Source organism: Salvelinus sp. IW2-2015, linkage group LG4q.2, assembly GCF_002910315.2.
Source record: "Salvelinus sp. IW2-2015 linkage group LG4q.2, ASM291031v2, whole genome shotgun sequence".
Lineage (NCBI taxonomy): Eukaryota > Metazoa > Chordata > Actinopteri > Salmoniformes > Salmonidae > Salvelinus > Salvelinus sp. IW2-2015.
In genome coordinates, this window is record NC_036843.1 from 25,521,632 (window position 1) to 25,531,136 (window position 9,505).

General features: G+C 47.3%; 1 protein-coding gene across 1 annotated transcript in view; it reads left to right on the plus strand.

Moving 5' to 3' along the window:
* LOC111963070 (DNA (cytosine-5)-methyltransferase 3A) overlaps positions 1 to 9,505 on the plus strand; it is a 73,551-nt gene that overhangs the window by 22,846 nt on the left and 41,200 nt on the right. Inside the window, exons 4-6 of the mRNA XM_070443305.1 lie at positions 3,014 to 3,449; positions 8,483 to 8,526; positions 9,375 to 9,505. The exon at positions 9,375 to 9,505 is cut by the window's right edge and continues 40 nt beyond it. Of these exons, the coding sequence (XP_070299406.1) occupies positions 3,014 to 3,449; positions 8,483 to 8,526; positions 9,375 to 9,505 (611 nt within the window). The remainder of the gene's footprint in view (positions 1 to 3,013; positions 3,450 to 8,482; positions 8,527 to 9,374) is intronic.

Sequence of the window (9,505 nt, forward strand, 5' to 3'; positions counted from 1 at the left end):
GAGGTTAGTCAACACAGTCTCCAAAGAAGGGCCAGAAGTATACAGAATGGTGTCATCTGCGTAGAGGTGGATCAGAGAATCACCAGCAGCAAGAGCAACATCATTGATGTATACAGAGAAGAGAGTCGGCCCGAGAATTGAACCCCGTGGCACCCCCATAGAGACTGCCAGAGGTCCGGACAGCAGGCCCTCCGATTTGACACACTGATCTCTGTCTGAGATGTAGTTGGTTAACCAGGCGAGGCAATCATTTGAGAAACCAAGGCTGTTGAGTCTGCTGATAAGAATGTGGTGATTGACAGAGTCGAAAGTCTTGGCCAGGTCGATGAATACAGCTGCACAGTATTGTCTCTTATCGATGGCGGTTATGAAATCGTTTAGGACCTTGAGCGTGGCTGAGGTGCACTCATGACCAGCTCGGAAACCAGATTGCATAGCGGAGAAGGTACGGTGGGATTCAAAATGGTCGGTGATCTGTTTGTTCACTTGGCTTTCAAAGACTTTTAGAAAGGCAGGGCAGGATAGATATAGGTCTGTAGCAGTTTGGGTCTAGAGTGTCTCCCCCTTTGAAGAGGGGGATGACCTCGGCAGCTTTCCAATCTTTGGGGATCTCAGACGATACGAAAGAGAGGTTGAACAGTAATAGGGGTTGCAACAATTGCGGCGGATCATTTATAGAAAGAGAGGGTCCAGATTGTCTAGCCCGGCTGATTTGTACGGGTCCAAATGTTGAAGCTCTTTCAGAACATCGGCTTTCTGAATTTAACAGTGGATATGTTTTAGTTCTACTCTGTCCACATCGCAGTATAATTAGGATTGGCTTCTTTAAAGAGCCTGGTAAGGAATGAAAAGACACAGTCATTAGTCTGATATAATAAAATCATTTCCCACAACATCAACATGTTCTAAAGTGTCAGATCTCTTGTCTCATTAGATATTAGACTGTTGCTAACAGAGTCAGATGTACATACAGCACCTGTCTCTGTGTGGGTGTGTCTGTCTCTCATTCTCTGTCTCTTTCTCGTTCCCTGCCTCTGCCTGCCTGCCTTCCTGCCTGCCTGTCTCTGTCTCTCTCTCATTCCCTGCCTGTCTGTCTGTCTGTCTGTTGTCTGTCTGTTGTCTCGTCTGTCTTCTGTCTTCTGTACTGTCTGCTGTCCTGTCTCGCCCCATTCGCCTTGTCTGTCTGTGTCCTGCCTGTCCTGCCTGTCTGTCTGTCTGTTCTGTCTGTTCTGTCCTGTCTGTCTGCTCTGTCTCTCTTCTGTCTCTCTCTGTCCCTGCTCCTCCTGCCTGCTGTTTGTCTCTGTCTCTCTTCTCATGTCCTTGTCTGTCTGCTGCTGCCTGCTTTGTCTTTCTGTTCTGTCTCGATGCTCGTTCCCTGCCTGTCTTGCTCTGTCTCTGTCTCTTTCTTGTCTTGCTGCTGTCTGTCTTTCTGCCTGCTGTCTGTCTTTCTGTCTCTTGTCTCTCACTCCCTGCCTCTGTCTGCCTGCCTGCCTTTCTGCCTGCCTGCCTTTCTGCCTGTCTGTCTTTCTGTCTCTGTCTTTCTTTCACTCTGCATCTGTCCGTCCTTCCGTCTGTCTGAGACAATGGACGCTTCAGACATGATGTTGTCAGTGTTGACAGACAGGCCAATCTCAGTGTTGACAGACAGGCCAATCTCAGTGTTGACAGACAGGCCAATCTCAGTGTTGACAGACAGGCCAATCTCAGTGTTGACAGACAGGACAATCTCAGTGTTGACAGACAGGCCAATCTCAGTGTTGACAGACAGGACAATCTCATCTCGCTAGAAGACATCCTCTACTTTCCTTTGCTGTGACCTAGTAATGGAATTGTCTCTGAAATGCTTTTTAACACTATTTTTAGGCAGTAGTCTCTAGCAGAGACACTGCGGAGAAGAGATCGCTCTCCTACCAGCTCACATTTCTTCTTCAAGCATTTTCAAAGGAGTTCATTTTGTAGGTCACTAAAAAGAGGTGTATATCTTGTGATCAACATGTTAAATGAGATACTTGACATGTGATTTTTATATGTACTTATCTGAAAAGAGTAGAGGCATGCCTGGTGATATAGATATACGATTATATAGATTTACAATGTAGTTGAATCACGCGCAGATAATACCAGCCAGATAATGTTGTTTGGCTGTGCTATATGGTGTCATTGGGTTGGAGAATCTCTGTTCTTCTGCTGGAACAGAGATTAGTAAATACTTCTCTTTACAGAATGAAATGGTTTCCAGGGATGAGTCCCACGTCAATAAAATGAAAGATTTCCTGCCTTTGACAAAAAGCCAACATTCCTCTCATATTTCTGCACTACAGTGATGCAGTGAATAGCTGAGTTACAGCACACAACCAACGCACAGCGAGTTCCCAGGGTTTCTGACTGTAACACAGTTACAGTGAGGTTAGGGTTAGGGTTTGGTACAGTTTGACTCTATTGACGGATGTTTGGCGCTCCAACGGTTACAGGAGGGAGGCAGACAGGACCTCAGGCTACTGAAGCATACCAATATAATTTACATTTAAGTCATTTAGCAGACGCTCTTATCCAGAGCGACTTACAAATCATAAGGTGAATGCACCAATTTGTAAGTCGCTYTGGATAAGAGCGTCTGCTAAATGACTTAAATGTAAATTATATTGGTATGCTTCAGTAGCCTGAGGTCCTGTCTGCCTCCCTCCTGTAACCGTTGGAGCGCCAAACATCCGTCAATAGAGTCAAACTGTACCAAACCCTAACCCTAACCTCACTGTGTTACAGTCAGAAACCCTAAATGTAAATGTAAAATATAATTAATACCAATATACTGAATTGTGCGTTTCATTCAAATAAAGATTAAAGTGATGCAGTGAAACTTAAACAAAATACTTGTACTAAAGGCCAACTGCTTATAGAATAAAAATGACTCCATTGTCCTTAAGGGGAATTGGCTAACAACGTGAAGTGATTGGCAATAATATCCACTCCAATATAATCTTCCTAATAGCTTATCTCCTTCCTTTACCTGCAGGCGGAGGGCAGTGTGTCTGTGAAGGACAGTGTGGCCGGAGGCGGGGGCAACAGTCTCACCGGGGTGGCAGCGGAAAGAGAGAGAGTGTCTGTGGCGCAGGTGCAGAATGGAGTCATGAGCGGCGGGTACACAGACAGAGACAGGACCCAGGCTGATGCCAGCAGCTGCCCCAAGCAAGAGAGGAAAGGTCCAGAGAAGAACGGGTTACCAGGTGCCCCTGGTTCCTCCAGTGCCAGTCAGGCTGAAGACGGCCCCCCGGGACCACCCACCCTCCTGCATCAGAGCCGGAGCCCCCCCTCCCTGGAAAACAGGTTTCTAGTGAGCCGGGAGCCGAGCCAGGACGAGCAGGACGACTCTGAGAAAAACAAAGAGGAGACTCTGACAACTCCGCCACGTAAGAAACGAGGCAGGCGGAAACTGGAGCGCCCAACGAAATGTGAGTCGTGTCTCCTGCTCGGTTATATTATTATCTTCGTTCTCACTACTTTCTTGGCACAGCCAGCTCTGCTCTGGCACCACTGACGGCCAATGCCAAAGGAATGAAAATGAACAATGAGTGGATGTGAGCGGTTTCATGTTACTTGCTGTGGCCATTTTGAATTATTCTTCGGGTGTGTTCAGTGTGGATGAATTTAACACAGTAATGTAGAACATGTTAAATAAACAAAAGATTGTAACCGTGTAAAACGCTTTAAATAGATCTGGAAACAGTGACCCTGGTCACCTCTGTGCCTCCCTCTTATCTCCCTCTGTCTCTCTTCTCTCCCTTCTCAGAGGGCAGCCAGGCAGTCTGTGTGTGTGTGTGTGTGTGTGTGTGTGTGTGTGTGTGTGTGTGTGTGTGTGTGTGTGTGTGTGTGTGTGTGTGTGTGTGTGTGTGTGTGTGTGTGTGTGTGTGTGTGTGTGTGAGAGAGAGAGAGAGGAGAGAGAGAGAGAGAGGAGATAGAGAGAGAGAGAGAGAGAGAGAGAGAGTCTCTTCTGTTGGGGCTGTGTTTGTGTATGGGTATATTGCTTCTCTAAGTGAACCTAATCCACATGCTGTATGGCCAGATATCGTACCTCTCTAATTAATCTAATTCACAGGGAGTGGGGGAGGGCGGGAGGGAGGGAGGGAGGGATACATAGCAGGTTGAATAAAGGGAAGGGGTTCTGCCATCCAGCCAAAGCAGGGTTCCTCTACTGGTGGCCCGTTGGTGCTTTTTTTCTTGGCCTCCCAAGTTTTCTGAGCCCCCAAAAAATCTATATTTGTTTGGGAATTTTCATTGTTGGAACATAAAGACTGTAAAAATGACAGGAAATCAGCTCCAAGTGATTACATTTTGAAATCTGTTCCACAGTGTTCCACACATAATAGAATGACGTATACAAATGGAAGCAAGGTTTGAAATGATTGTGTTTAGTAAAATATTATATCTGTTTTGGCTTCTTGCGGTCAATTTGCAGTCTACAAATGATTTGTAATTGACCATCTGCTCAACAAAACAAATAGTCCCGTGGTTGAACCTGGTTGATGATCCCTGATCTACAGGGCACAGCACGATAACTACAGCAGTTTAGAGAGAGGAAGAGGGAAGGATTAGGTGAACTGCATGAGCGCTAGGAATACGAGAGCTGGAACGCCCCCAAACTGGCAAGGTACAGGGTGCATCCCAAATAGCACCCTCTTCCCCCACATAGTACACTACATTTGACTAGGGCTCATATGTGCACTGTTAGGGATTAGAGTATTTGGGATGCCGACATAGTGCCGACATAGTCTCAGCCAACTCTTCCCTCCCTCCTCCCTCCCTCCCTCCGTCCCTCCCTCCTCCTCCCTCCCTCCTCTCTTCCTCTCCTCTCAACGTAAACAGAAACTCCCTGACCTTGGCAGAAGCCCACTATAACGTAAAGTAACTCCCACTCTGCTTGCTTCACTCTGGTTATTTTAGTCACTTATTCCTATTGATGAAACTGAGAGAGAGATGGAGAGAAAGAGAGAGAGAGGTTGAGATAGCGAGAGGTGGAGGTGCGAGAGAGAAAGAGAGAAGAAAGTACCGTACACAATCTTTAGAGAGGGAGGTAGACCAAGAGAGAGGTGGACAGGGAAAGGAGAGAGAGATAAAAACGTGAGATAGAGGACAAGGGGGGTGGGGAGGGAGGGTAAGAGGGAGAGAGAGAGAGAGGTGGAGAGAGAGTGTGGAGAGAGAGAGAAGGTGGAGAGAGGGAGGGATAGAGAAGAGAGAGAGGTGGAGAAGAGGGAGAGAGAGAGAGAGAGGGAGGGAGGGAGAGAGAGAGGTGGAAGGAGGAGGAGAGAGAGGGAGAGAGAGAGAGTGGAGAGAGGGAGAGGAGAGAGAGAGGGGAGAGGATAGAGAGAGGTGGAGAGAGGGAGGAGAGAGAGAGAGGTGGATGGAGAGGGGGGGAATAGAGGAGAGGAGAGAGGTGGAGAGAGGGAGGGAGAGAGAGAGGTGGATAGAGGGGAGAGAGAGAGTGGAAGGAGGGAGAGAGAGAGGTGGAGGGAGGGTGGGATAGAAAGAGAGAGGTGGAGGGAGGGAGAGAGAGAGAGGTGGAGGCAGAAAGAGAGAGAGAGAGGTGGAGGCAGAAAGAGAGAACTAAGTTGAAAAGGCCTCTCTTAATGAGCGTGGTCTAGTGAGTGTAGGGTGTAAAGGTTGTGTATGGTACTTCAGTGACAGCCCCAGGGTAGTTAAAGCAGAAAAACATGGTCTGCATCCCAAATTGCATGTCGGGGTAAAAGGGGACTTTGAGACGGCGTACCAAATGGGCCCTGGTCAAAAGTAGGGCACTATATAGGGAATAGGGTGCCATTTGGGATGTGCCCATGCTATCAGGATGTTCCCACAGGCCTCTCAGAGCTCAAGTGTTGTAATGGGGCTGGATAATACAACTCTTCAGTCTGCTGTGTCTTCTTCAGCTGGGCCGTCCGGTCTTTCAGGGTAWGGTAATAAAATGGTTGCATTCTGTGTTTCTCAATGTTGTGTCATTACGTCCTGGGATGTGTAGCAGCTACACACAGTGTTTCTTTACAATAGATATTGAGGGTTGATATGAAAACAGTGTATTGTTTTTGTTGGGGCGTATCAACCCTGTTCCACTAATGTGCACACTGCTCAACAGGGATCATAGCTGTAAAGACTGTTGTTGTGAATGTGAGTCAGTTGCTTTTCCTTGGACCTTCTCCCTTACTGCCTCTTGCTGCTCTATGTATTCTAGAAATAGAACAGGCTTGGAAGCTGTAACCCTGGGAAACTCATGGCTACACTCACAATAGCTGCCTGGTATTTTGATGCAATCATTTCCATGGTAATGTAGAATGTTCATTAAAATGATGCTAACTGATGTAGCTCATGTAATGGAATGTATTTGTTGTAATGTCAGTTGAGTTGACTCAACAAATCACAGCACAGTGTGAAAGGTACACCTCCTGCTTGTACTTCCTGGCATGGTTACAAAATGGCTGCCAGTCCACCCATTATGCCATCATTGACTTGAATGGGGACGTCCGTTGTATTCATTCTAGTTGAATGTGGTTAAAAGTCATGAGTCGTAATGCTGTTTGAGTTGGGTAGTGTCCATGCTCCTTCGTTAACCTCAACTCTGCTCTGCTGAGCGCAAGCAGGTAAACAATGCTGCTTCAGAACGGATAACGCGCCTTTGTAATCACAGCTGACCTGGGTTCAATACTATTTTAAAAAACGATTTCAAATCCTTTATCTGGGCTCGATTGAGCTTGCCTGGTGTAATGGAACCAATAGAAGAGTTGTGCAATCGCCGCCCATATGGCAATCTGACTCGCAGACCTCAGGAAGTCATTTCATTCACCGCCAGATATGTGGGGAAAGCCCCAAGGCTGCTTCCCCCATGGCGCTCTATTCCCTATGTAGTTTAACTGCTTCTGACCTGGTCAAAGGTAGTGCACTGTGTAGGGCACAGCGCGCCATTTGGGACAGAGCCTCGTTTCTGAAGTTCATACTGTTAGTGGAGAGTAGGTTAAGCTACATTTTATTACTAGAGGCTTGAGGAAGTATATTTTCTGCAGCATTTAGCCTACAGGAAGTGTGTCAGTTTCCTTTTCTGTATATTTTTATCACACCACCAACGGCTGTGTGGTTTTGTATTTCCAGGCCAGGTATGTTATGTTACGGCTTAGTGTGCAGTTTTCCATCCATCCACCCGCGCACACACACACACACACACGCTCATGCACGCACACACACACACACGCTCATGCACGCACACACACACGCTCATGCACATGCGCACACACATGCACACACAGACACACACATGCACACTCACACACACAGACATGCCCACACACACGCGCGAACACACACGACAGACAGCTAGTTTTAATCGAACCATGTGCTCTAACAGGAAATGCAAAACATATTTCTTTGGGGTGAGGTGTAGATAGGAAACATCCAGCAACATTCAGTCAGGCTGGGTGTGGATGTACATAGTCAGGCTGCCTGGGAAGTGGATGATGCCCTACTGATTGGACCATGTTAGTGAATGGTGAGTGTGAAAGCTGTTGGAGAGAGAAGGAAGAGAGACTCCTGTTTCTACTATAAGTATTACTACTTTATTACAGGGAAGTTGTTGGAACAACACTGTTCCAGAAGCAGAGTGCATGTAATCAAAAAGGCAGGGACTAGTCGGTGTAGCACACGTCCATACTGGCTCAATTCCAGCAAGTGCGTAGAGATCCCTGCAGAGATGTTATGTGGACCTAAAGTCACACAAGAGAAGCAGTGAGCAGGCTACAGTGTGTTGTTTTTTTCTGCTTAGTGGCGCAGGGTTGTGAAGTGGTACGAGCTCTGCTCTCCTCTCCTCTCCTCTCCTCTCCTCTCCTCTCCTCTACTCATCATGGTTTTACCACACCAAACCTCTGTTGCATCAACTCATCTCAGCCTCCATCTCTTTAGCTGACTGACTGCACCAGCAGCACCTGCACTTGTCTATTCTCTGTCCCTCAGCACATTGAGGTGCCTGAGCTTCACAGGAAAGGGCCTACAACAGGGATGTTCAATTACCTGTGGCTTTAGTTTCTACCTGGCAGCTGAGAGAACCAGAGTGAATTAAGGTCATCTTCGGGGGGCCATGGACGTTGTCTTCAGACAGCTACGTCGTTCTGACACGTCTAACTTTCCTAAGACAACGATGCCATGTGGTGAATAGACTTCTAACCCAGCCAGCAGACTTTGATATACGCTGCTAAGGTGACAGGCTATTGTGACAAGCTTAGCTAGCCCACAAGTGACTAACTACAGGTCAGGTAGAACTCTTATGAATGATTGAGGAGATCCATTGATCCTGTGTTGCTGAGTGGCTTTGTTTTCTCTGTCGATGCCAAGGTGACTGTGGCTGTAGTCTCTCTCGTCTCCTATCTGCTGAGATTACTCTGACTTTTGGCTCGCCCACAGGAACACGTTATTGAATGATTGCTCCAGTGTCACTCACTGTGTTTCCCTCTAGATGTGGAGCAGAAGGAGGACGGAGGTGATACAGCCAAGAACCAGGTAAGTCATCCACTGTCTTCATTATGCTGGATTGTGTTACATCATCAATCAATTCATCAATCCATCCATCAATCAGTCAGAACACTTCTCCAGCTTCTCGCATGAATTTAACAATGGTAGAATGTCCCTCCAGCCGATGCTTACATCAGTCCTATGGTGGATCTAGTCTAACGTTCAGACTGCTGTATAGACAAGTACAGCCTCCTGGAAACGTTTGGAGGAATGGGATGTATCCTCTTCAGACTGACCTTTGGGGTTGGTGATGTTAGCTGKTGGGGATGCTGAACTCTGTTCTCCTTTTACAATATCATTTTTACAATATCATGACCTCTTGGACTTGTGAAAGAAATGGTACCTATTGGCATATAGATCTGAGATATCAAATACACTTGGTGCCCAGTCCGACATGGGAAGGTCCTTGCGTTGGCCAATGACGTCAGCGGGCTCGCCAAGCCAGGCTGTGATTGGTAGAGAGTGAGACAGTATAGTGGGTTGCCAGGGCTCTGGAAGAGACAGTTTGTGCTCCTTGCTGTTTGACCAGTCACACATTGTCTGCATTGGGCTGCAGTTTTGTCAATGAGTCATCATCCTTTTCTGGAGCACCCCCCCCCCCCCCCTACCCAGCCCCCCCCCGCCCCCACCCCAAAAAAGACAAAGAGCAAAATATTGCTTCTCTGGCTAACTAGCAACAGTACTAGCCAGCAGTTTCAGCAGTGATAGCATGAAACTGTTTGCCTGAGTCATCTACCTCCTTTAGAACCATGCAAAAAGCAGAACAAACAAACAGAAAACAAGTACGTTAGTTAATTTCTTTATTCCGGTGTTCTTCTTTGTATCCCTTTAAACAGGGAGTTGGAGGCCCTGGGACAGGCAGGCTGCGTGGCTCCGTCAGTCTGCGTCAGAGGCCCATGCCCAGAGTAACCTTCCAGGCCGGTGACCCATATTACATTAGCAAGAGGACCAGGGAGGAGTGGCTGGC